This window comes from Grampus griseus, assembly GCF_964374135.1.
Source record: "Grampus griseus genome assembly, chromosome: 20".
NCBI lineage: Eukaryota > Metazoa > Chordata > Mammalia > Artiodactyla > Delphinidae > Grampus > Grampus griseus.
Genome location: NC_139014.1, coordinates 57,624,197 through 57,651,943, shown reverse-complemented (window position 1 = coordinate 57,651,943; position 27,747 = coordinate 57,624,197). Strand labels below are relative to the sequence as shown.

Here is a 27,747-nt window from a genome sequence, read left to right as displayed (position 1 = left end):
AGCCTAACTTCTTCAGGCCCTGCAATACTAGAGATGGGAAATTGAGGCCCACAGGAGTGAAGGGGCCTGTCCCAGCTCACATAACTCAGGGTGAACAGAGCTGCGTGTCAGTCTGGGGATGGGGCCTCTGATTCAGTTCTCACCTAAAACGCTGCTGCTGCCGCCCCTTTTATGGGTGAGGCCAGGCCGGGGCACAGCCTCACTACCTCTGCTCCAGAGACAGACAGGCCCTTGACTCACAGGGCCCAGCTTCCAGGCAGCACTCCTACCCCTGCTAGAAGACTGACCTCTCCTTGGCTGGGAGGCCCAGCAGAGGCAGCTGGCTTTTTTCCGGAGACACCGATTTGGTCCTGTCTCCCTTTTCTTGTGGAAAGTGGAGCCTGATGGGGTAAGGGAGTGCTTTCCAAACTGTGTTCCTTGGAACCCCTTGGGGGCCGTAGCAGCAGGGCTCCCCTGGGGCCAGAGCACAGACTGAGCGCCTGGAGGAGATTGTAGAGTCCAAAGGATGCAGCAAGAGGGGCACTGGCCCAAGGCACCCAGTGCTGGGCTCAGATCACTTCCCTTCTGCTAACCTGGTGCTTCCTCCTCTCTGGAGGACCCTCAATTGCTCATCTGTGGAAGGAGGTTTAACCCTGCCAGAACTGCCTTATGGGGCAGCTGCAGGGAGGACAGCTGTGGAGGCCCTCGGGCAGTGCCACGGCAGGTGCCACAGGTTCAGGAATGTCCCTGAACCCAGGGCTTTGGGACAGGGTGGGAGAGAGGCAGCCGTGTAGCCAGGGCACTGCCCCCTCCTTCCTTCCTTCCTTCCTTCCTTCCTCGGAGGCCCCAGAGGGGCCAGAGCCATTACAGAGAAGGGACTTCAAGTCAACAAAGACAAATTGGCTTAATTGACCCAAATTAGCAGCAGGGAGGGCCCCAATGGCCCAGCTGCTGGTACATTTAATCACTGTCACCCCTGTGTGATCAGGGACAGCCCCCCTCCCCCAAGGCCGTTAGGGTCATCTCCCCTGTGAATGCCGCCTCTCTGGAGTCCTCCATCAGCAGGAAGTAAGGCTGGGACTTTGGGGACAAAGACAGCCTTAGGCCAGAGGTCAGAGCACCCTGCAGAGCTGAGCCTGGCTTCAGGAGAGACAGCCTGATCTGGGAGGGGGGCAGCCCTGGGAGCTGGGGGTTCTTCCCAAGCCCCTCATTCTGAGTTCAATGGCCACCCCTCGGAGAGGGAGGGATCCACTGGGGCCAAATGACCAGCAAGCCTTCTCGGAAATGCTGCCCAATTCCTGCACTTTACAGAGGCTCACGGAAGGGAAGGTGCCCCCAGGCTCTGGACCGGCTTCTCTCCTCTCTTTCTGCTTTCCACCCTGATGACTGGGATGATGCTAGGGTGGTGATCAAATCGGGGTCTCCTGCAAACCCTTAGAAGGTTTAGAGCCAGAGCCCTCCTTGGTCTCTGGTGACACCGTTACCAAGATTACTGTTGGCTGTTACTGCCAAAAAATCCTGTGCCGTGAGAAGGCAGGAAGGACATGCTTTCCCCTGCCACGAATCCCCTCCTGGTGTCTGCCTGCTCCTTGGTGGGGACCATCCCACAATACCCACTGGCAGCGGGGCCTGGGCCCAGGAGCTCCAGGTCAGCGGTCCTGTGACCTCAGGGCCTCCTGTGACCTCACCCCCTCTCCAGCTGCATCTCTATTTTTCCTGCTTGGAATCTTTGATCTGCCAGACCTGTCTTTGCATCCCTGACCAAGACCTGAGGCCATTCGAAAAGTACCCTCGCGCTCTGTGTACTTCACTGATCCGTCCTGGCCCTGGCCACACTCTAGCCCCTGCCCCTCCCACCCATGGCTCTGCCTGCCCTTATGCATCAGCCCTTCTCTGGACTCTTCCCTCCTGCTTCTCTCCTCATCCACCACTCAGGCCCCCCTCCCTCTGACCACGCTCCTCTCTTTGTCTCCATAAATGCTCCACTGGCTTCGATCTGGGTGCTGATATTACACAGTACAGACCCCCAAGGGTGGAGTCCATGCTAGGTTCATTGAGAGCAAACGTTCTCTCTCTCGCTCCAACTTATAAATGGGCCACTTATCAAAGTTCATTGAAAATTGGCTGTTAGAACTGGGAAACACACTTCCACACCTTTCTCTATAGAGACAATAATATCAATAGCAGTTACATTTCAGCCCAGCCCACCAGAGAGACGTCACCCATAATTAATTCCATAAATATTTATGGAGCACCTACTGTGTGTATAATGAGACTGAATAGTGGTTCTAAGTGTGTTACCTTGAGTTCTGGGTCCTGGGACAGAGGACTAAGTGAGGGTGAGCAAGGGAATGAGAGAGAAAGTGAAAAGACGTCTCTGTGCAAATCATTTAAAAATAGGCTAAGTCCAATCATCAAAACCTTTTCCACACTCCTCCTCCTTCCCAGGGCCCCTCTCCTCTAGGGCTTCCAAGTCTCCCCTCCCCACCGGGACTCCCAGCATTGGGGCGACCCTTCTAGGATCATCCTAATTCCAGGAAGCTTTATAGAATGCAGGTTCCCAGGCCCTTCCCCAGCCAAACTAATCCAGAAGTTCTGGATGTGTCCTGAGAGGTGAATCTTACTCTATTCCCATACCCTCTACCATTTTTAGGGAGTCTTGCTCTAGCAGTGAGCCTCAATCATGGTTTCCCTTTAGAATCACCTGGGAGCCCAGACCACACCCCAGGCTAGTGAATCCAGAATCTCTGAGGCTGGGACCCAAGGCATCAGCATTTATTCAAGAAAAGATCCTGAATGTGTAGCCAAGATTGAGAACCACTGCCTGGGTTGTTCTATTTCTCACAAAGTTTTTCCTTCCCTGCCCCTGCACCCACAGATGACCAAACTCATACCTGCCCTCTCTCCCCACTCCCCTCCCCGTCTCTGTTTCTCCTTGGGACCCACGCTCATGCCTCCACGGTGACACTCATTTCCATCTGCAAGGGTCTGTGGGACCTGGGATGGCGAGTCCACATCTTGGGTCAATACAGTTTGGCTGAACATGAATATCGGAGGCTGGGGGCCCGAGGCTGTGCTCCTGCAAAAGGGGCTGGACTGGACCGCCCTGCAGCTCTTCCCACTGTGGGGTTAGGAGCTCTGCAGGTCACCACTTCCCCACCCCAAGGAAACCCTAAACTGCTGGGGCAGGGCCAGGTCCCACCCTGGGTCTCATAGGCTCACCGCTGAATGCAGGCTCCCATCCCCAAGTTGGTGGAAGGTGATTTCACATTTGTAACAATTATTCACTTAACTGGGTTCCAATTAAATCGGGATGAAGTGGAGGGCGGTGTCTGTGTTTGTTCCCCTCCTTCCTTCTTCTGCACATCAAAGAGAGTGCAGGGAGGATGACAAAGGGCTTTGTGGATCTGCAACAATCCCGCCTTCTGTACTGGGCTGGGCCACACCTGCTGCCAGCAGCTCCCATGCCTGCCTTTCTACTTGGGGGCTGGGCTCATTCTAAGGTCCTAGGGGGTGCTGGCAAGAGCCCGTTCTTTTCACGGTATTCCCCCGCAACTGGGAAACAGAGTGGGGTCCCAGGGAATCGGTGGCAGAAGTGAAGGGACCACCCTCTTGCTGAAGACACAACAGCAAGCCCACTGGCCTGGGAGCACCACCCAGATTCCCCCAATGGCAGAGTGGTAGGGCCTCAGGGATGGGCTAAGTGAACCCAGAGCTTGCCAGCTAGGCTCCCTGGGGGTCTCCAGGGCTGCCATGGGGTGAGAGGGTGGGACAGATAACTCAGTGAGACACCGCTGCTCTCCATTCAATCAGCAGCAGCTCTGCTTTGATCTGCATGATATATCATCTGGATTCTATATAACATTTTGTATGCTATAATATATTATATATTACATATATATTATGTATTTCTCTGGCCAAAAAAGAAAAAACCCAGAAAATCAGTGATTGAGTCCAATCTTATCACATCTCAGAAAGGGAAACTGAGACCCAGAAGGGGTAAGGGACTTGCTCAAGGCCACACCACCATTTTGGGGACTAAGTTGCTTGGATCAAGGTCTCCTGGCCCTGATCTCAGCCCCCAGTGGCCAGGAGATGGTGGAGCTCCATGGGCAGGAAGTGAGGAGGGGGCTGGATGGAAGGGTGAGCCAGGCTGGGGTCTCGTAGGAAGCACCTCCCTCCCACCTCTGGCCTCTGCTCCCCAAGAGGGACCCCTCTCTGGTCCACACTGAAAAGAGGCCAGGAGGTCATGATGGTGACCAGGGGCTGAGGCTGGGTTCATGTCCACAGGGCCCTTTGGCTGGATGCCCTATCCCATGGAGAACCAGGCCATGTCTGGGGCTCTGGTCACGGGGTGAGTGCCTCAAAGGGGCCAAATCTATAGAAGGACACACATGTCTGGTCAGCATCTGGAACACAGTAGGTATTGAGGAAAGCTGTGTAGAATGAATGAATGAATCAATCAATAGAACAGATCTCAGTTTAGGAATCAGGACCGAGATTTCTAATCCGGGGTGAATGAGATGAGGCCTGTAAGGGAAATGGTTGCAGAACAAGGAAAGTTAGAATCAGAGGGGGCTGCTGAGTGCCCCCCGCAGCCCTGCCCAGACAGAATCCCCTGACTGATGGGGCAGGCACAGTCGCTCCTGGGGAAGCCCATAGTCTGATGAGAGAGGCACAGTCTTCTCTGGAGGAGCCCCAGAGCGATGAGGGAGGCCCAGCTTCTCCTGGGAGAGTCTGCAGTCTTGGGGTTAGGGAAAGGAAGGGAAGGATGTTGCTACCCGGGGGAGCTCCCTGTCTCATGGGGGATGCACTTGACTTGGGCAGCCTCTTGCTTGAGGGAGGAGGCAAGGCTGGGTCTCAGAGACAATGCACCCCTTCCTGGGTGTGGAGCAGAGGGGCACGCGTCTGGGTGCCCAGCAGCAAGGACCTGGGAGCTGCGGCCAGGCAGGAGGAGAGCCATCAACATTCCGGTCAGGCAGCCAGTCGCTGAGTTATTATTATTTCTTTTTTTTTGAGCTACTTAGAGCAATTTACAGAAATCATTTAGGGGCCGTTTAGGGAAGAGAAAAGATGAAGAGTTTTAAAGGCAGGGCCCAGGGATGGTTTTATGCAGATCGGCTTTGCAGGGCTACGGAGAAAGAAGGAGGTTCTGGATTCTGAAGGTTGTGGGTTGGGGGAGGGTTCTGGTCTGACATATCTGCCTGGGAGCCCCCCAGGCAGCAGCCAGGGACCGAGGAAAAGGGATGGCTGGAGTGGGGGGGCAGTGTATCTTGGGCAGAGACAGCTGAGACACATGAGGAAGAGGGAAGGGGCACGGGGGGGTGAGCCAGCCGCCCTGCCTTGGTTTCCCCTTCTGTGATCAGGGCACCTGCATGGGTGAGTTGACCATACCGGGACCAAGCTGATTGAGTGTGTCACTTCTTCTATGATATTGGGGCCTGGAGGAGGGGCTTTGGGACCCAGAGCTCCAGAGTCAGGAGATTAGGGCCCCGGGGGAGTGGAGGACATAGTCTCTCTGCCTCTTCTTCTCCTGTTACCTGAGCCAATCACTTCTCTCTAAGTCTCAGGTTCCTCATCCACATGATGGGCATCATGATTATCAACTTCGCAGTGAGGATTACCTGTAATAAAGTCATAAAGTGTAGCCATTTTTCAACTGCCAATGGCTCCAGTTGCCTCGGTCATGGTGGGGAACAGTAGGACACTTCAAGGTTGAGAACCTGACCTTCAAATACTCACATCTCCTGCCTACCACCCAGACAGAGAAGTCACACTTCTAGGGCTGGACAAGGACAAAAGTGGCCTTCATTGGGCTGGTATCAGAGGCCCGAATGGGATGCATGGGGAATGCAGGGGTGTATGTGTACATGTGTGCATGATGTGGAAGAGGAGGGGGGGTCCTAGGGAGGGGAACGGAGGGAAAATGAGAAAAACAGTCATACATTTAGCAAAGTCTTCCCCACATGTCACATTTCATGCTGTTTGTGATGTGATTATTGGAGATGGAATCTGGTTACTCCATGTAAAGATCATGCCTGCTGGGCTCTTCCCCTGGATACGCCCCTGGGGAAGCTAACTAGGTGTTGGGGGGAGCCCCAATCTGTGACCAACCAGCTTCCTCCAGCAATAGTTGGCCACGCTTCCCCCAACCTCCAACACCCTCACGAGAAACCTCTGCAGACACAACAGCAAGCCCACTGGCCTGGGAGCAGGGACCTGAGTCTCAGGTCCGGCTCTGCCACACCTGACTGCTGTGTGCTGGGCTAAGATTGTTCCCCTGTCTGGACTTTAATCTCCCCATTTTTCAGATAAGGATGGTTCCAGGATGAGAGGGGCCTGAAGTTCCCATCTACCTCCCCTAACTTTAAGTATCTCCCCCCACTGAGCGGCCCCTCTGCACCACAGTCCAGGGAGAATTTCAGAGTGCAAACCAACAGGCGCTGATGGAGGGCTAGCTGCACACAGGGCACCACTCAAGGAGGTTCACACTTTCTCTCTTCCCTTTGGCCAGTTCTTTAGCAGGGAGGGTACTGATAGCATCTCCTGTCTATCCAGCCTCTGGGCAGTGCTGAGTACTTTACACATCAGCTCATTGAATCCCCATGATCTGAGATGCAGGTGCTGTTTGTTATTATCCCACTTTACAGATAAGAAGCCTGAGGCTTAGGGAACAGAAGTGACTCCCTCCAGGTCGGTGACAGAGTAGAGGTTCCCTGGCTGCAGTGCTGTAGTCTTTCCACTGCTGTAGCGGATGGACAAAGGTCACCCCATGTGGAGCTCAACACACCAGGTCACAGAGATTTTGGCAGTGGTTGCCGCTTTCCGAAATCCAGGTGAGCCAGTCTCTGTTTGCCTTCCCCTCTGCCCCCTGCACTGAAATCGTTTGCATCCTTGACTCACACTGGCTGGTAACCGTGTCTTCCTGCCGCATGATCAGTGTTTGTCACAGTGCTTGGTGTGGAGCAGGTGTTCAAAAACACGAGCTGAATCAACCTGTAGCTACTCTTTACTGAGCACTTACTACAAGCCAGGCTCTGCTCCAAGCACACTCCATGCCTTTATTATTTATTCACTACCACAATCCTGTGAGGAGGGTACTCTTATTATCCCATTTTATAGATGTGGAAACTGAGCCACAGGGCAGTGATGTAATTTTTCCAAGACTGCAAAGCAAGGTTATGGCAGCTGATTGTGACTGAAGGCAGGCAGGTGGGAAGGAATAAACATCCCCCTCTCTGGTCTCTGTCACTCATTTAGTGCCCAGATGTTTCTTCTGGGTGGTGCCCCAGGTGGAAAGGGTGAGGGGAGGGGAAGGAGCAACGTTTCTATTCATTCATTTCACACAATAGGTACTGAGCATCTTCTCTGGCGAGGCACTGGTTCAGGTGTTGGGAATACAGCTGTGAACAGAATAGATGTGGCCCTGCTCGTGGGGCTTCCATTCCAAGGGGGGGGAGGTGTCAGTCTATGAACAAGAAGAAACATAACTATACAGTATGTCAGGGGGAGAAAAATGGAGCAGGGTCGGGGCAGAGTGAGGGGCAGGCAGGGCTGTTTTAAGTAGGGCGTGGCTGGGAGGGCCACCCGGGTAAGATGCATTTGAGCGCGGACCTGAAGGAGGCAGGGGGGCGATGAGTCATGCTTATTTGGAGGAAAAGACCAGGCAGAGGGGTAGGAAGGACCTGAGGCTCGGCACCTGGCATGGGTGAGGACAGCAAAAGGGACGGTGTGGTCGGAGCTGAGTGGGTGACAGGAAAGATATGGTCAGAGAGGTATTGTCAGGAAAAAGGACACTCGTGTGGCCTGTCAGCCCCTGAAGGACTCTGGCTTTCACTCTCAGTGAGTTCAAGGTGACTTGATCAGGCCTATGGTCTGTAGCATCTCCTGGAAGAAGGGGAAGGAGCGTGGCCTCTGGGAGGCATCTGGGAGCTGCTGCCTGCATGAATGGGAGTCCCCAAGGCCAGCATGAACCATGCCAGGGCTGGGGAGGAGCTGAGCCGGCTCTAGGCTGGGCAGGGAATCTCCGAGAAGGACCCCAGAGAGTCCCTAAGGCTCACCGGTCCCCAGAGCACTAACTCCAGGGCCCCGAAAATACCTCCAAGGGGAGAATGTGGTAGGGCCCTTGGGGAGCTCCTAGCCCTGCACCTTCCAGGATGGCAGCCATTTGCCACGTGTGGCTATTGAGCCGTTGAAATGGGGCCAGTTGTGATGGAGTTGTGACAGAGTTGTGATGTGCTGCTGACAGTGTAAATTGCATGGGGTATTTCGAAGATGTAACACAAAAGGGAAAAAAAAGAATGTAAAAATCTCATTAACTGTTTTTACACTGATTACATGTTGAAATGTTCATCTTTTGAATATATTGGTTGAAATATAGTAGTAAAATTCATTTCACCTGTTTCTTTTTACTTTCCTCACGTGGTAACTAGAAAAATTGGAATTACACATGTGGCTCGTGGTACGTTTCTGTTGGACAGCACTGATCCAGCACGGCAACCCTGCTCTCACGGGCAGGGAAACTAAACTGCAGCAGGAGGAAAAGATTTGTCTGAAGGCAAGCAGTTGGCTGAAAGAACACCCGGGACAGAGGAACCCGGTGGGAGGCTGGGGAGATGAGGGCCCTCTGGGTGGAATGGGACACCTGAGCGACTCCTAAGGGCTCATGATGAATTATAAATGGTTACAGAGACCACACACTGAGTTCTGCCTGTTCTCCTTACCCAGCCCCCACAACCCTACAGGATGGGCAGCTGGAGGGATCAGCTCTGGGACCAGGGTGTCCACGAGCTTTCAGGTTGCAGGTTGCAGGAGCAGAAGTGCTTCAGAGATGCCTGGGCTCCGTCAGAATCTCCCTGTATCCTTAGACCTGATTTCTGGCAATGGCACAGGCTGCCTGCCCTGATGGTGTACAGGTAGCCTTTATGCCCACCTTGGGGGCTGCCACAGAGGAGATGCAAATATTGGGAAGCCGTGGACTCAAGGGCCAGGTACCCACCCTGGCATTGTGTGCTCTGGGTCCAGCTGCATTCACAGGAAGGCCTCCTCCACCTTGGGGTAGAGAGACCCTGGAAAGTGGGGGAGATGCTTGAAGCTGTTTTCCTGGGAAGGGAAGGAGGGAGGCAGGGAGGGAGGGAGAGGGGCCAGCAGCTGGCCACTGCTGTTTTTAAAACAAGCAGCATGTTGCTAGGAGGCATCAAGGGTAAAAAAAAAATAAGACCCCAAAGAAAACAAAACCAAAAAACCCAACCACCAGAAAACAGCTCTCCGGGAACTCTTTGGCACTGTCTTAAACATGCTTCCTGGCAGTGAGGCCTGGCACCGGGCAAGAAAGGAAGGAAACAAACCTGCTGATTGTTTCCTGAGCCCCTCGGGCAGGCACACAGCTTCTGTTCTGGGCACGTCCATGTACACTGGTTTATTATCCTTGTGGCAGCATAGCAGAGATAGGTGATGCTATTATGCCCATTCTGCAGATGGGGAAGCTGAGGCTCAGGGAGCCGAGGCAGGCGAGTGCTCCCGGGTAACCTAGCGACACAGCAGCAGGGCTACGATTCCAACCTATGTTTGGTTTTGGGCGACTCGAAAACCACAGTCTGACGTGACTGGCTTCTTCTGAGGCTTTCCTGGAGCCTCAGTCACTGACAGTGACCCTGGATGGATCGGACCCCGAGCTTCTGGCTGCCAGGGTGAGGGAAGAGGAGGGAGGCTGGGCCTTGGACCTCTATTAAAAATTGCGAGAGAGATCCTGTCTGTCTCAGTATTCTCACTGGGCCGCCTTCCCCAGTACTCCTGACCAGACAATAAAGACATTCCTGTCCCCACCCAAGGGGGTCAGAACTGGCTGTGAGCTATAGGCAAGTCCCTCTGCTCTCTGGGCTTTAGCTGCTAAATTAATAAAAAAGCTCCAAATACTGAGCCATATGCTACAGGCTCCCCAGTTGCCATCCTATCTTACAGAGGCATAAACCAAGGAGTAGAAATGAGAGGTCAGGCTGCTGCTAAGTGGCAGAGCTGGCGTTCAGATTCGTCTTCCTGGTTGTCTGCCATGTGGTGGTACCTCTGACGATTTCTAATGGTCATTCCCCATCCCAAGAGCCCTCACTCCCAGATCAGCTGCTGGAACAGCTTCCTTCAATATTGCTCCAATCTGCAAATTGCCCCCAGCCAAGTCATTGTTGCTAGATCCCTGCTTTGATCAAGCCACTCCCTCGCTCCACAATACGCCACAGCTCCCCAGTGCTCCAGGGAGCACAGGGTCAAAGTTCTGAGAGGTCTTAAGAGATCATCCAGGTAACCCTGCATTTAGCCCCCTTGCCTGCTATTCCCTCACAGGCAGCTGTGGCTCTTCCCATGCTGGACTCAGAGCTGGTAGGCCAGGGACAATTTTTGCCCTATGTTTCTGTCTTCCTCAGGGTCTTGGACACAGAGTGGATGCTGACTGATTAGTCTTAAGAGGCAGAATTCTTGAACCTGGGTTAAGGCCTTCTGCAGTGGTACTTCTTCCATGAAGTCTCCCCTGATTTCTCTAGCAGATACGAGATTTCTCCCTTCACAACTCTGTATCCCTTCCAACATGTCTATGGCATAATTTTATCACAATCTGTGGAGAAACAGCTCATCTCCCCAGGACAATGCCTTAGAAGCTCCTCGTGGGACAGGCCCTGTATCTTCTTCATTTTCACACTTAACACAGTGCCTGGCATGTGCTGATAATATTAATAACAGTAATACTGAGAACTATCATTTTCAGACACTCTGTGCCAGGCACTATTCTCAATATCTGACTTGGAATAACGACTCAACTCATCACAACAGCCCTCTAAGTTGAGTATTTTTATAATCATTTGCAGATGAGGAAACATGCACAGTGGTTAAGTAACTTGCCCAGAAATCACAAGGGGATGGACAAAGCCAGGCAGGTTGGTGTTAGAGCCGAGTGCAGGGAAAAGGTGAGGGTGGAGGAGAACTATGAACGTCAGGAGAGACCAAACAGTCTGCTGGCTCCAAAGGTGCCCAGCACAGGGCATATTAGGTGCTCAGTTAGTAGAAGTGACTATTAAGATAACTAGAGGGCTTCCCTGGTGGCAGAGTGGTTAAGAATCCGCCTGCCAATGCAGGGGACATGGGTTCGAGCGCTGGTCCAGGGGAATCCCACGTGCCGCGGAGCAACTAAGCCCGTGTGCCACAACTACTGAGCCCGCGTGCCGCAACTACTGAAGCCCACGTGCCTGGAGTCCGTGCTCCGCAGCAGGAGAGGCCACAGCAGTGAGAAGCCCATGCACCGCAGCAAGGAGTAGCCCCTGCTCGCCACAACTGGAGAAAGCCCGCTCACAGCAATGAAGACCCAACACAGCCAAAAATAAATAAAATAAATAAATTAAAAAAAAAAAAAGATAACTAGATAGTTCAACAGCTGCTCAGACCCAGGTGGGTGGTCGGCGGGTGCTGGGTGGGGAAGGGCTTCCCAGGCAGGAGCGCTGCAGCCAAGTGGGGAGCTCAGCCCTCTGCACCAAGCCAGCCCCACTCCCACCCCGGCTTCTCACCCTGCCACCTCCCCCAGCTGCAGCCCCCTTTCCTCAGCATCTCAGACCTCTCATGCACGGGGGCTGGCGGTTGGCAGTTTTTCTCCTGTCGGGAGCAGCCACAGAAAACTGAGATCATTTCTCTGCTGTGTTGGCAGCTGAGAAAATGGCAATTTTTCGTATTTCCAATCCAAGAGATCCTTCCTATTGGACAAAGGCTCCACATGCCTGTCTCTCCCCAGAAGGGACAGGGCAGGGGAGACTGGGGTGACCCGGGGAGACTCAGGACAGGGCAGTGGGTCAGCTCGGGGCAGGTCATCTCGTTGGCTAAGAGGCATGGGCTGCAGTGGTCTTGCGGTGGCAGGGGGCCAATCGTGGGAGGAAGGGGCCACCGGCTGAGCACTTGCAGACATAAAACAGGGACAGGCAGAGAGGTCAAAGCAACAGGTAATCTGGAGTCGCTGTGGGACTTCTCAGAGATCCAGGCAGACTTGGTTTTTGCTGCAGCCCCATTTTACGTACAGGAAGCTCGAGTCCATGGAAGAGGCCTGGGTGGCCGCATAGCTAATTTGGCTGGTCGGGTCTGGAAGCCAGGCTTGCAAATCCTTGGGGGGTCTCTGCAGCAGTCTGTCCCCTGCACACCCTGGTCCTGCCTCCGATGGGGTGGCCGCGCGGTGGCAGGAAAGACAGCCACAGGCAAGATTGTGCGGGGCAAGGAGCTAGAGAGCAGACAGAGATCCCCTCTGTGGCACGGGGGCTGGGGTCCCTATCCCCACAGGTCTGGAGCTCTGCAAGCCTGCAGCTGCCAGCAGCTCAGGTCACTCTCACTCTAAACCCCGCTATGTCTGCCCATTTCACTCAGTTTACCAGGTAATCTTCTAGGGCCTCCCTTCCCTACTTAATCTCTCTGCACCCTTCCCAGCCTGCACTGTGCTCCAGCCCCTCTGGCCTCCTTGCTGTCTTGAATGGTCAAGCTCACCCCTGCCCTAGGACTGGTCCCAATGTGATATTCAGATATTCGCTTAGTATGCTCCCTTGCCTCCTTCAAGTCTGCTTAATGACATTTAATCAAGTGAACATTCATTTTAATACTGCACAACCCCTCCCAACACACACACACACACACACACACGCTGGAATTCCCAATTCCCATACCCTACCTTTCTTTTATTTTCCTCAGCTCTTGTTGCCTTCTGACATATAATTTACTTATTGTATGTATTTATTATTTACTGTGGCCTCCTCTCTGCACCCCCGCAAGAATAAAGGCTCCATGAGTGCAGGGCTTTTTGCTGTATTCATGGATTAAGACCAAGTGCCTGGAACAGTGCCTGGCCCACAGTAGGCAACAACTGAATACTTACTGAGAGACAGGGAAGCAGTCTATGTGTACATGTATGTGCACAAGTGTACATTCAGCGACTCGTCTGACAAATTGTCAAATGCCTACTTTATTCCAGAGATCCCAATAGACACCGGGGGTTACAGCACCGGGAAGAGGGCACAAAACTTCCAGGTCCATTCAAGTTTAATGCCAGTGAAGGGGCCAGGCAGTGCAGTTTACAAAGGGCAAATTGGAAATGAGTGGCAGGGGTTGGTGGGTCTTTGTTTAACTCAGAATCAAGGCAGGCTTCCAGGAGGAAGTGTGGATCCACTTGGGCCTAAAGGCTGAGTAGGAGATGGGGCAGAAGAGTGTTCTGGTCAGAGGGAACAGTATGTACAGAGGCTCTGACATGGAAAAGCACGTGACCCATGTAAAGGACTGGAGAGGTGAGTGCGGCCAGATGGGTGGGCCTTGCTTAGGTATGTGGGCGTGTGGCTGTCAGTCCCCATCTGTGCTTATTCCCTGTGTGCATGAGACAGAGGGGTACGGCAAGAAGACCTCTGTATTTGTGGTCAGAAAACCTGACCTCAAGAGCTGGTGTGGCCAGGTCTCCACTGAGCCTCAGCTTTACCCTCTGTAAAATGGGATCCTAGTTGCTGCCTTTACCTGGCGGTCACTGGTCTCCCAGTGACCAAATGAGATCATGGATCTAAACTCCAAAGAACTGCTGGGACCCTCAAGTGTACGGGTGAGTACCCATGACCGTGTGGGTGTGCATTTGAGTGCGCTGCACTGCCAGCTCCCACCGACACCTTTCTCCTGCTGTGACAAGTCTGCTGCATCATCTGTACCAAGCCACCAAAAATAGACTTGCTCCTGGCCCTGAGCCAGGCTCCCCATCAGTCTTGGGGGCTGGGGGAGGGTGGGTGAGGCCTGCAAGGTGGGGTCCTACAACCTCTGGGCAAAGGCAGTCATCTTGTCTCTCACCATCGGACACTCAATGTGCAAGAGGACAAAGGCCACCTCGGAGGGCTGGGGCTGCGCCTCCCTCATCAGATTAGGGCCTCTCTGAAGATGGGAATGTCTCCCTTGTCATAATGATCCCCAAGGGCAGGAACCATTTCCCCTCCACCCTTTCTGTCCCACAGAAAAGCAGAGAGATTATCACTCAACGTGACTCTGGCTGATTCTGTTTAAGGGCTGACCACCTCTGGGGCTGTGTTCCTGGGGAGGGGTTTGGGCTTGAGGGTGTCCTGGTTGCCTGTTCTCTCCCAGGGTTAAGGGCTCGCCCTGTAAGGTCTGATGCTGTCCAGACCTGGATCCTTGGATGGGGATGCCTCTGAGAACCCGGACCAGTTTGAGTGTCATCCATTTATCCAGGTGATCCTGGGCACATCACTCTCCCAGCTCTAAGGATCCTGAGAGATGGGCTCAGGAAACAGAAGCTGAGAAATTCCTCTAGCACACGACCTGCCCACTGCCCTTCAGTTTGAGTTGAACAGGAAGTCACACAAGAGAAGAGAGTAACCAGTTGCCCATTCTCATAGGCCAAAAAAGGTGTGGGTGAAAATGCAGCAGGAAGGATTCAAGTCTGATAAAAAGCAGAACTTTCCAAAGGCAGATAATTATCTAGATAATTTGGACCAAAAAGGGTTTTATTCAATTACCTTTTCTACCCTTTTTTTCTTCTGCACTGAATTATTCATTCTTGCGTTCATTCATTTGTGCAACAAGCATTGAATAATCCAGGTAATTGCTTCCATTTTCCACTTCATCCTGCTGGGTTGTCTGGCAGCCAGCAGGGCCTGGGGCAGTGGAGTGGAGGGGGGGACCTGGGGGGGAGGCGGTGGGGGAGGAGCAGAGAGGGGCAAACTTGGCAGAGGAAAGGAGATAATGACTTCTGGACGCTCAGCCTATCTCCCAAGAGTGGCTTGTCCCCTCTGTTACCACACCGGCCTCACCTGTCTTAGTGCGTGCCCCGCCCCCTCCCCGGCAGCCCATTGGTCCTCCAGAGACTGATGCCGTAGTTGGCAGAGAGTCGGTGCTCCCGGATACACTGTCCCATCCTTGGGGACTGCTGGATTATGGCACCGCCAGCTGAATTGATGATAAGGAGGCCCACTTTTCATTTAAAAAGACAGAGCAGGAAAATAGAAAAATTAATTTATTTTCAAAAAAACAAAAAAGCCACCCCACAACTGGTTCATTAATCTCTTATTAAAATTCTGTGCTGAGCACTGTCAAGGAAGAAGTAAGGAAGACCCCGGGGAGGGAACGGGGAGGAAGAATCACATCCATTTGCTAGCGTCTGTGGCTGGCCTCTGTGGAAGGAGCATGGGTGTGGGGCGGAGAGACAAGGGAGGCGACAAGAGGCTTCTCTGTGGCAGAACAAGTGAGCTGGAAGGGGGCTCGGCGGGCATCGCCTCCTCTCACTCTGCAGAGGAGGAAAACAAGACTTGGAGAGGGAGGTGACCGTCCTGTGGCTACGCAGCAAGCTGATGACAAAGTCAGGATTTGAACCTCTAAATGATGGATCCCAGGGATCCAGACCGCCTGGAATTTCAGAATGCGGGCCTTTTTCTCATCCCCCCAACTGGACTTCAAGCTCATGAAAAGGAGTCGAAGATCAGGTCTTGAGCCCCTCCATGTGCCCTCTGTAGCGCTTGGCAAGGTTTATTAACACTACTGGTGATTGATTACTTTGACTGCTTGGGACCCGAGGCTAGTTTGAGGCCAGAGATCTTTGTATGAAGCCGAAGCCTCAGACAGAGGGGATGACAGAGGTGGTGGAATCTCTGCCGAGGGGCCTGGGGCAGACTGCCAATCTAGCAAACCCCTTTGGGCTCTGGTGCTGGTCCTGGTTCCAGAATGAACTAGTAGGATGACCTTGGCCGGTCCCTTTCCTTCTCCGAGTGTCCATTTCCACATCCACACAAAGGTTGGATTTGGAGGTTCTGTGATCTCTTTTAGTTTCGGTGTTGTGAATGGCCATCACTGTGGGTAGGGCAACAAAGAGAGACCACCCCGCCCCCTATCCCTTCTGCCCCAGGTTGGAGTTGGTGCCTCTCTGGTTCTCAGATTCTGCAGCATCACAAGCACTCACTACCGATCTCAGGCCTGGGGTCTATCACTTTCAGACAAGCCCCGAGGGAGGGCCAGGAGATGCCCGGGTCCCGTCCTGGTGTTGCAAAGTGGCCTTCCCTCCTTCAGCCAAGCACTATCCTCAGAATGGATTTCCAATACAGCTCATTTTCTGCCACCAAGTTTATAACACATCCCCACCTACTGGTCTTAAACATTAACAAGGCTGTGTTGTGGCATAAGGCTCCATGTGGCCAGGAAAATGGGTGTGTGTAGAGGGGGGAGCGGGAAGCAGCATTCCTCACTCCCAGTAGTGAGGGAGCCTCCCAAGGCCAGCACTGACCCTGTCCTCCTGCTGTGTCCTCCCTCCATCTCCAAAGGAGCCCAGAACTTGGGTAATTGGTGGGGTGGGGACAGCACGGACACAACCCGGAAGAGAAGTCAGGCTGGTGACCACAACGGTGAGGACACGTGCATTTGAGATCACGTATTCGGAGCATCATGGGACACTACATTCACATCCGTGTTACAACACGTCACCCTAGACACGTATATCCTATACGGGCCACTCAAGGGGTATGGCACAACTCTGCCCCATCCCCATGCTCTCTTCCTGGTGTCTCTGTCTGTCTCCTCCCACTCCCCTCTTCTGCCTCACACCCCAGAGCTCCCTTTTCAACTGACACTGCGAGGGCCCCCAACAGAGTTATCTTCACACCCCATTCATTTCTTTTGAGTGCCTACTATGTGCCAAGCACTGGAGAGTGGGGCAAAACCGAAGAAGACATGGCTCTTGCCCTAAATGCAAGTGTGTGGGGATCAGGAGGGGTACATGTATAGATATGCCCAAAAATATGCCCACACATACCCTTCACACACACACTGCCGTCCCTGAGGAGTGCTGGGAAGGCAGCATGAAGGGCCAAGGCAGCACAGGAAAAAGACCAATTACTTCTGTTGGGGGTTAGGAGCTGCTGATGAGCAGCCAAAGGGTAATCTAGGCAGACTCCCTGGAGGAGGTGATGTTTCAGTTGGGCTTTGAAGGCAAGGTAGGGATTTCCGGAGGCAAGGTAATCCAGATGAAGGGGTTGGTGGGTGCAAAAGCAGAAAGGCAGGAAGTTGAAAAGAGTGATATCTCATAAGATGCACGGAGGATAGAGAGGGGGCAGTACCGCAGAAGTGAAGATGTAGATTGAGACAAGATTACAGAGGGCCTTGTATGTTGAGGGGGCAAAGAGTATATCCTTGATCCTACAGGCAGTGGGGAGCCAGTGAAGGATACTGAGTAGGAAGCTGACACAATCAGTCCTCTAACAGGTTAAACAACCACCATGCCTTGCTAAACTCCTATCCAAACTAAAAATGGAGCAGAACACCTCCCCAGAGACCAGATGCAGGAAAGTGGCCTTCTCAGATGGTTTCTGACAGAAGCCTTGAGACTGACAGCAGTGTAGGGGCTGCCACCCCAGAGGCTGAGCTGGGCCCTGAAAGGTAGTGGGGCTCCGTTCACACATGGTATCTGCCCAGTTGTCCTGGCAGAGAGTGAGAAGGGGAGGGATGGGCCAGGGGCCACACTGTTGGGGAAGATGGGGAACATGAGGGAGGCAGCCCGAGGTCACCCTGCCCGATGGCGCCAGAGTCAGAAACCCAGGCTATTTGGCTCCCCGTCTGGCTGTGTGGTCAGAGCCCTGTGGCCTCGGTAGCCTGCCAGGCATGAAAAAGTGCAACTGTACCCCCGCTCCAGCATCTTTGAAGAGCCCAGAAAACCCTACCAAGAGTTAGCTTGAAATGAGACTAAATCCATGTACCCTTTTCCTGATAAAGGCATCGTTTGGGTGGGTGGGTGTTGGTATTCCTGAAGGGGAAACCCAGGCGAGATGTATTTTTGTGGGAGGAACTTCTTTGGCCTTATCCATCTGGGGTGGGGTCCCCAAGCTTTGAGCATCTGCTGGTACCCTTCCCTAAGGAAGGGGAGTCTGAGGCATGGGCTGGGGATTCAGGGAAGAAACTTGGAAAGGGAGACAGATAATCAGCGGGGGGAAATGCCTGCCCAGTGGGGGACCCAGGCTCCACCTCCTCAAATAGCTTCCTTCTAATCGCCAGCCAATCCTGGGCCCTGGGTGTCCCGCGCACTGTGCTAAGCACTGGCTGTGTGGGGGACAGAGCAGAATAAGCCCACCACCTGCCTCCACCACTCCAGGACTAAATGGGTACAGAGAAGACACCGATATCTAAGGAGAAGAGGAGGCAGATTTATTCCAAGAGAAGCAATGCAAGGACAGCAAGGCCCTACTGGGGCTGGGTTTTAGGACGTCGACAAGATTCTGGAAGGTGAGGGAGGGGAAAGGATCCTTAATCGGAGGCTGAGGGGTCAGAAAGGTGGGCCGTCGGAATCCAATAAGAGTGTCTGAGCTGCCTGGAGGTGAGGCCATGGCTGGGCTTTTGGAAGGGAACTCTGGGAGCAAGACGCAGGGGATGGGGGCAGAACCACGCCTAGACCCAGGCCTGACCTGGGTTTCCTCCTGCTGCGCCCCCAAACTCCCTGCTCACTGGGTCCAGGTCACAAGCCTAGCCCCTGCAGTTCCAGCGTGCAGACATCCAGAGTCCCCTCTCCCCACCTCCTCCCCACCCTCAGTCTTGCACACGGAGCCCGAGATTTCTGGGTCCCAGCAGCATTCCCCCTGCCCATTCTTCTGATAAAGAACTGAGGTTGGCTGTGCCTGGTGAAATGAACGCAAAACAGCCCCCCAACCCCGAGCCACCCCCTCGCTGAAGCCGGGGAGAACCAATCTACTCGTAGAGGGAGGTCAGCCTGTTCCCCACTCCATCCTAGCCTCAGGACCCTAGCTTCCCAGAGCCCATTCTTCTCCTTATTCTTTCAACCTTGAGAAGGAGCCTTGGTCTGGGTGAGAGAAGCCGCTGGTTAGAGACCTTGGGCGCGCTCACGGTCCGCCTGGGCAGGCTCCTAGGGACCAGGCAGACGTGGGCAAAAGCTGAGCAGGGTACATGGAAGGTCCTCCGCCAACGCGGAGAGCCCACTGCCCCCTCCATCCTAGCCCCTCTCCAGGCTGTCCAGGCTCACCCCTCGGCGTGGGGCAGCCAAGTCCCCCATCCCTTGCTGGCTGGGGAACTATGTGCCCGCTCCGCTCGTTTCCCGTTGGGAGGGGGCAGAGAGCCTCTCTTTCTCCATTCTCCCCTCCCCCCCCCCCAGCTCTCTCTCTCCCCCGTCGGTCAGCGCCCCTCGCCTCCTGGAAAGCCTCCAGCTTGCGGAAGGCCCGCTGCAGCCTCCTCCCGTCGGATCGGAGTTCCCACTCTGGGGGGCTGTTCCGCGACCCTAGGTCCCCCACCCATACCCCTGCTGTCCCACTGCCAAAGAGCGCCAACCCCGGCTCCCACCCCCTTTACCGCGGAGCCCGGGGCGAGCCTGGGGAGCAGACGCAACAGATTGCAGAACGCAAGAGCGTAGAGCCCGTTCCCTCCGCCCGCAGCCCAGACCCCCGCCCTCTGGCTCGGCTAAGCCGGCCATTTAGATGCAGCTCACAGGACGGCGGGCAGGCGATCCCCGGGCCCCTGTCCACTTCCCTTCTCCAGGACCGCCGCAGGAAGCGAGGCAGCGGGCGGCGCGACCCCGCACCGGCCTGCGCGCCAGGGGTGGGGGTAGACACGATCACCGCGGTCCCAGCAGCCCTCAGCCCCGCCGGCTGCCGGTCTGGGAGTGGCAGGAGGGGCGGCCCGGACGCGATCCAGCGGATCCCTCGGGTCCCTTTAGATTTCCGTGGGCGGACACGCCCCCAGACTCCCGGGTTTGGACTCTGCTCTCTAACCAGGAGGAGGTTGCAGTGATACCCCCTCTCGTCCTTTTCCGGGGCCGGATTCGGTCCCCAGGGCGGGCCTCGCAGCCTCCGCTCCCGCCAAAGGGTTTGGGGGCTGGAGGTAACTCGAGCTGCCGCCCGAGATGCTAAGCTGGCAACGGCGGCTGCGAGCCCGGGGGTGGAGGTTCTCCTTCTCCAGGCTCCTCTCTGCCCCCTCCAGCGGCTCCCGCCGCATCTTCACTCCCGAGTCCGCGCCGCGATACTCACCGTGGGCGAGCAGCGCCGAGAGGCAGAGCAGGGCGGCGCCGCCGCGGCCCGGCATCCCTGGGGCCATGGCCGAGGAAGGAGCGGGAAGGGGCCGAGGGGGCAACGGTCGACGACGACTTGGCCCCAGGCTGGGCTTGGTCACATCCAACTTCTGGTGGCCGTGGCGCCCGGCTGTCTCTGCTGAGGCTCTGGGGGCCAGGGAGTGAAATTCGGGGACACTTTGAGGGGAGGGGGCGTCCCGGGCGCCGCCGGCTACACCCTCGGAACTGGTGGGGTCGCAGCACCAGGCGGGAGGAGCCTCCACCTCCCGGCTGGTGCCCCCTGCAGGATCTGTGCGGCTAGGGGGGAGCCGCACTTGCGCTCCTGGGGCCGGGTGGCCACTGGCGTCTCGCGGGTTGCCTAGGGCCAAGTGTCGGTTTCCACAGCCCCGCGGTCCCGCTCGAATCCGAACTCGTTCGAGGGTGCAGATTTCCGATGCAAACCTCAGTTTCTTCGGTTTCGGTAGTAACCCCACATGGATATCGCGGCTTCCTTCCTCTGAACGCCCTGCAGCAGCACCTCCAGCATAAAAATCCCAGGTTAGGTGCAAATGAATGATTTCTTTCGCAGAGAAAGAGAAAATCCAGGCAACTTTAATCCATCTGGAGAAGGAAAAGTTTCCGTGCAGTGATGAGACCGGCGACGCGGGTCGCCACGACCCGAGGCAACGCCCGGACCGAATGCCCGAGATGGGCAGCCCGCGGCTTGTCCCCTCGCCGAGCTCCCTGCTTGGCTCCAGCGCGCTATCTCCAGTCTCGATCAGGGCCCGGGCTCCACACAGGCAGGCTCAGCGCCGCCTGCCTGGGCAGCGGCACCGCGGCTGGCGCGAGGGTGGCGCGGCTGGAACGGGCTGCCCCATGGAGATGGGGTTTGGAGAAGCGAGTGAGCGGGAAACCCGGCTATTGCGCCTGACCCCAGACCTTCCTGCCCCGTGCGCCGACTCCAGCCTCCTGGCCGTGAGCGTCGTAGGATGGAGAGGGGCTCGGCCAGCCCGCGGCAGCCCCGGGTCGCCCCCCTCTCCTCCCTGGTCTCGCTGTCTCAGGAGAGGGCCACGCTGCTCCGCCTTCCCCGGGGGAACCTGCACAAACCTTGAACTTTTCCGGGGTTCAGAGTCTCCGATGTCTCCTCCTCCCCGCCGCCCCCGCCCTGCCCCCGGATGCCCGATGTCTCGGTGCAGCCGGGCATCTGCTCGCTCTCTCTCTCTCTCCCTCTCTCTCTCTCTCTCTCTATCTCTCTCTCTCTCTCTCTCTCTCTCTCTCTCTCTCTCTCTCTCGGAGTCACTTTGGGTGAGCGGAGCGCCGCGCCTGCCTGTGCTGCGGGCGGCGAGACCCCGGCGCCACGCCAGGGGCCGGGGCACCGGGCGCCCGCGCAGCCCGTGGCCAGGGAGGCGGCAGCTGGTGCCTACAGGGCCGAGTGGAGAGGAGGTGCCAGCAGGGGGGCCGGCTCCCCATGGACGAGTGTGAGGGGAGAAGAAGAATCAAGGAGCAAAAAGGAAGAGGAGGTGGGGGGAGCCACAGTTGCACGAAGCCGCCGCCGCCGCCGCCGCCGCTGCCGCCGCCTCCTCGGCGATCGCGCCGGCTGCTCCGCCGTAAATGACTCGAGAGAAACACACACACTCGCGCTCGCCCTCCCTCCTCCCTCGTCCGGGATTCAGCGCCCACCCCGGCAGTAGCGGGTGCGGAGCCTGGCGCGCTCGCTCCCTTCCCCTCCCCTCCCCGATTCCCCGTGGTCACGTGGCCCCGGAGCGCGCGGCCCACGACTCGCGCACCACGGAGACGCCCCCCCACCTCTGCCTCGCGCCCCAGCTTCCCCTCCCCTGTCCACGTGTCCATTCCGCATTCCCAGCCTGGGAGCGCGCGCGTCTCCTTAATGAGACTTGGGCAAGGGCCGACCTCACGATTCCGCTAACCCCTGTTTCATGTTTTATTTTTCCTCCCCAGAGCAGGCTAGCGCTGGGGCCCCAGTGGGGCCGGCCGGCTGCGGCGGCCACATTTCCCCCGGGGAAGACGCCACCGCAGCCACTGTTGTCCCTTTTCAAAGGATGCTCTCTCCTCGCTGGTGGCCAGAGGTGTTTTACGGCCTCTCGGACAGAGGCGCGCATAGAGGGTACCCTATCCCCACCCCCAGAGTCTGCGTGTGGCTATTCGGAGCCCTGGGTGGGAATCAATCAGCCGCGCTGTCGCGCCCAGCCCCTCTCGGGCCGCGCCGGAGCTCGCCGGCTCAGCTCCGTTTGGGGATGGGTCCGGGACGCAGCTCCTGCAAAACCTGTCCGCTGCTGGGGGTGGAGGGACACGAAGAGGAGGGGACATGCCTTCCTACAAGTTGTTTTGCCAGCCTTTAAAGGGACATGGGGATGGGGGTGGGGAACTGTCCTCTTGCACACTCACCCAGGCACCTGCTGCCGAGGGGGAGGGGTGGGGGTGGCGTTCTTTCCCACCGTCAGGCCCGTTCCATTCGAGCGCAACCCAGATCAGACCAGACGAGTCAACCGTCCACTGTCAGCCAGGCACTGGATCAATAGAAATGATTTTATAGCATCGTTGGGTATCACGCCCCAACCCCCAAGGACCGGCTCTCAATCCCACTCTACTCTGGAGGAAGAGGGTCTTCAATCCTATGGACATAGCTCGTATGCCGGGGGTGTGTGTGTATCTTCAGGGTCACCCCCCCCCCCGCCCCTCATATCTCTTCACTCAGCCAGACAGAGTGTGGGAAGAGGTAGGTCAGAGCAAGGCCAGCTGGGGCGCTTCGTCTCTGTCCCTCATCTGCCTGTCTCAGTCCTAGAACTCTCGACACTGTGAGTTTCCTTTTCATCTAGAAAAGTGACATTTTCTTTTTGGAAAATGGGCTTGGAGCCTTCCCGGAAGCCTCCCTCCTCCCGGGCTGCTGGCTGTTGCCGCCTCAGCTTGGCACAGGGGCCTGCGGAGAGCGGCTCTCGCCCCTCCCCATATCCCACGTCTGTCTGGAGCTCGGAGGTGCAGTGTGGGGAGGGCTGGCCGGGCTGTTGGCGGCCCTGGGGATGGAAGGTGCTGGAGTCGTCAAGGAAGATGATTCTCATTAGGCCCCTAATGTCTGATGGCAACTAGCGTCACCCAAGGGCTTATTCACCATCCCACTGAGAGGCGAGCCAGCCTCTGTGTGGGAGAAAGGGGGAAAGGAACCACCTCCTGAGACTGGCCTGGGGTGGGGGTGGGGGTCCAGGAGGAGGAGGACGGAAGCAGGGAGGTCTCCTACCGCTGCCCACCTCCCCACAAGGAAGGGGCACGGGGCTTGTAAAGAGTAAGTCCAGAGGACAGACACAAGTTTGCTTTTCTGAGCTGAGGACCCACTGCTCCGGTGATGTGGGTCAGAGATTTCAGTCCACTCTCCCAGCTTCCTCCGCAGACTGGGCACAGTGTTCCGGTTCTTCTCTCTAGCCCTACCCCGTAACCCAGAGCCCTTAGATAATAGGAATTCAATCTCCCTCTGCCCACTCAGTTTCCCCTCCTCCCTCCCTCCCTCTCTTCCCCCTCCCTCCCTTTCACAATATGGTGAATATTTCTGATATCACAGCCACTGCTCACAACCGTGAACAAGACCGACGTAGCCTGTCCTCGTGGAACTTCCATTCTAGAGGGGAAGACAGACACTAAGCTTGTGATTGATTACAAGCTGTGATAAGTATGTGGCATAAACATGCAAGCATTTTTGCTCATCTTATGGAGAAGACTGAGACCCAGAGTCAGGAAGGGTTGGGGGTGGGGGCAGCCTGCTATCATTAGGGAATATGTAATTTCAGCCTCAGATTCTTCCGGTACCTTCTATGTGGACCCACCTTCATGGACCCTAGAACAACCCCAGCCTTCTGCCAGGCAGCCGGGCAGAAGTTGGGCCCTGTTCCCTGCATGGATGTCCATCAGGGACCCACACAGAAACTGCCTGACCTGCCACGACGGTGGACCTGGTGACATGTGCCCCTGTTTTTCAGGACCCCTGCCCACAGAAGAAGATAGGACAGGTCAATGTGGGCCTTCACTAAGGGGAGCTCACTGTTTGTGTGTGTGTGGGGTGCTCCTGGGATCCCCCTGGAATCCTAGTCTGGCTCAGCTGGGGAGGGGTTCAGAGATTCTTAAGGTTCCTGGCAGAGGAAAAGGGAGGCCTTCCTGGAGGAGGTGAGCTTTGAGCTGCGCTGAAGGAAAGACCAGTTGGTGTGGGCCAGGGGAGAAGAGAGAGGAGAGGAGGCTGTTACAGAAAGAGGGAGCAGCTTTTATAAGGGCGCGGCATCAGGGGGGATACAGTGTGATCAGGAAACGGAAGGCTGGAGCATGGAGAGCTGGGAAGGGGGGGCACTGGGGAGGGATGCTGGAGAGGCAAGTGGGCACATGGCCTCTGCCCACAAAGGTATATGCCTGTGATGACATGCACTCCCAGGGCTATTATGTTCAGTTACACACAACTTCACATGTACATGGTCGCAGACTCGGAGATGCTTGTAAAGCATCTTATCAGCTTATGCGTGCGCACAGACACACGCACACAAACTCTTTGCAAGATGAGTTGGCCCCTGAACTGTTTAGGGTTTCTACTCTCATTTCCCTAGAGCACTCCACCTTGAGTTCCTCGGCAGGCAGCACGTTCTCTCCAACCCTCACCCTCTGCCAAACTCTGATCTAGGCGTCCCCCATCCCTCCTCCCTCTGGCACACAGGGACAGTAAGCTAGGACCACCCCCGGGCACGCAGCCAAGGGAGGATTTGGACTCAGGCCATGCTGGCTGTGCTGTGCTCTCCCATCCTTTCCTCCCCACCCCCAACAGAGCTTCACTTAATTCCAGGGCAGAGCTTTGATCAAACGTGAAGCAGAGAAGTAGAGAGCCAGAGCCAGAGAGAGAGAAAAATACAAAGTGAACAAGCGTGCGTTTTTTGCCACAGCCCAGCAGCTAAATGGCAGTCAACTCATGACGTTCCTACAACTTACTCAACTCCTCTCTCATTAGCCAACTTGGCTGCCAGGTGCAGGTGGAAGAGGAAGAAGCAGGGGCCCAACTTCTCCCCAGAGCCTCCCCAGCTGTCGCCTGCAAGGCCACAGAGCCTTCGAGCCAGCTCCGCCTGGCTCCTGGGGTTGGCAGTGCCCAGGATTCTTGCTTTGGGTAGAGACTGCCCAAAGCTGCTGGGGAAGATGAGAGGGGAGCCACGAAGGGGGAGGAAGCCCTTACACCACAGATTTGTATGATTTTCAGAGGCCATCCAGGAAATCCATGAGCGTTACAGGGGGGAATGAGACCAGAGCAATGGGTGATTTGCTTGACTTCACAGAGGGAACTCATTTCAGAGCTGGGATCAAAACTCAGGTTCTCCTTCCTGCTCCCTTAACATGGGAATCCTTGCTTTAATTTCCCACCCCACCTCCCAAATCTGATTCTCAGCTTCCTCCTGTCTCACTCTTGCTATAAAACCATCTATGGCTACCCACTGCCTATAGGATTAATCCCCAATTCTTCAGATCTGCATTTATTGCTTGATACATACCTTCTCCCCCCTTGGCCACTCTCCCCCAAACAGGCTGTACATTTTTGTGCCTTCGTGCCTTTTGCCTGTGGTTGCCTCTGCTTGGAGTACCTGTTCCTCCTTCCTTGCTTCCTTATGGGGCCTTTTCTGCAAAGCCTTACTCATCACTCCAGAGGGAATTAATCACTGTCTGCCTTGTAGTTGGAATTCACCCGCTCTCTTAGCTTCTCCTTATAAAATCCTTAAGGACGAAGATTATGTCTTATTCATCTTTCAGTCTCCCACAACATTGAACACAGTCCCATACATACCTTAAGTGTTTAATAAATGTTTACTGAATGAACGAACAAATGAACAAACGAACGAACGAATGAATGAACGGCAGAAAAGGCAATAGTTTGGACACCAGTGTCCTGCAGTGTCTCCCTATCCATTACCTTTTTGAATCTTCACTATAATCCTGAGCAGTATGTAAATATTATCTCCATTTAGTGATGAGGAAGCTGAGGTTCAGAGAGGCAAAGCAACTTGCTCAAAGTCACACAGCTTGAAAGTGAGACAGCTGGGATTTGATTCTGTCTGCCTGTAAAGCCTGTGTTCGTTTCACCTGCTCAGAGCACGTAGGATTAAAAATGCCCTCTCAAGATGATATCCCGAGGACTCCTTAAGTCCACCTTGGAATCCAACAGCAGGGGACACTCAAAGAGAGTCTGGGCCCACCGCAGTGTTTTCCTCACTTGGAGATTCCACCCCCCACCCCATCCTCAGGCTAAGTGAAAGCATTTTTGTTTCCACCTCCCCATCTGTCTCTCAGAATCTCACGGACAGGTACCACGGGCTGTCTATAGGTGGTTCGGAGTCTAATTCCTGGAGCCAAACTTCCTGAGTTCAAATCCCAGCTCTGCTGTCTACTATCTCTGTGACCTTGGGCAACTTACTTAACGTCTCCTGTCCGGTTCCTTAGCTCTAAAATGAGGATAGTGATAGTACCTACCTGGCAGTGTTGCAAAGTACCTGGGAGCAGTAACTGGCGAGTACTCTGTGCGTGTTTTGTATCATTATTATCAGTATCATGTTCCTCCCTGGGAGGCAAACCCCAAACGGTTTGCCTTCTCCTTTCTCCTTCTGTGAAGAGTGGTCTCTGGTTTTTTCTGTGTGTCCTTGATGGGCCCCCTAAACTTCCTAGGGGTCCTATGTAAGATAAGCAAGCAAAACTGGGCAGGGAGAACAGCTCCAAGGAAAGCCAAATCAAAGTGACTTTTGTGGTGACAAATGCTTAATAATAACTTTACAAATCCAGTTGAATTACTATGAATAAAAACCCTCTTTTTTTTTTTGTACGAATACCGCTCCCCGTCTCCCAGAGAGCACACAGCTACAACCCTGAAATCCACCCAAAAGAATCATTACTGAGAAAACAAGCTAAAAATAACCCCAAAGGAAGCAGTGCCAGCACAGAAGCAGTCCCTTGGAGTTGGGGGCGTCCAAGGAAACTCTTCCGTTGCTTCTGGGGTAATAGATTCTAATTTTAAATCTGGAGTTGCTTTGGGTGATGGGTCCTGGCCCCCGACCCCGCAGTCTAAGCCTCTAGGTCATATTCAGTAAACTTCCTGGGCATCCGGCCTTGCGCCATCTGCTGGTGCCCAAGGAGGGCTGCAGTAGGTTGGGGCCCCCCTCCTGGTCCCACCGCTGGCTCGGTTACTACCCTGTGGGACCTGGGCTCCTTTCCCCTCTCGAGGGCCAGGCTTCCTGAGCTCCCTGGGCTGCTTCTCTGCCCGGTCCTGGGAGTTAGCCTGCCCTGGAGGCCGCTGCCCTCCGCTGTGGGTCCCCGAGTGCCAGACACTCTGCTGGGTGCTTTACATACACAGCCTCCCCACCTTCTCCTCAAGGCAGGTCCTGTTTTCCAGGTAAAGAAAGGAGGCTCAGAGAGGCTGAGTCACTGGTTCAAGGACGCACAGGAAGGAAAGCATAGAGTTAGAATTTGAACTCAGGTCAAGTCTGCCTGATGCCAAAGATCCTTTGGGCAGCCCTGAATTGAGGGGCTCTCCATTCCCAGGGCCCACAAGGTGGAGGTCCCGGGGGGATGTTCATGTGACAGAAACTGCATTTGCCCTTTAGAATGAGTTTCCCAAGGCAGGTGCTGTGTCTGCCCTTTAAGTCTGGGAGCAGGGGTCGGGGGGTGGAGGGCAGGTCCCCTGGGCAGGGACTGTATCTCTCAGACTGGGCTTTCCACGA

General features: G+C 55.3%; 1 protein-coding gene across 1 annotated transcript in view; it reads right to left on the bottom strand.

The window, feature by feature from the left end:
* The window catches only part of TMEM132E (transmembrane protein 132E), a gene marked incomplete at both ends in the record, with an annotated part of 50,644 nt that extends 30,589 nt beyond the window's left edge, over positions 1-20,055 (bottom strand). Inside the window, one exon of the mRNA XM_082679803.1 lies at positions 19,989-20,055. Within this exon, the coding sequence (XP_082535929.1) occupies positions 19,989-20,055 (67 nt within the window). The remainder of the gene's footprint in view (positions 1-19,988) is intronic.
* Positions 20,056-27,747: the final 7,692 nt, after the last annotated feature.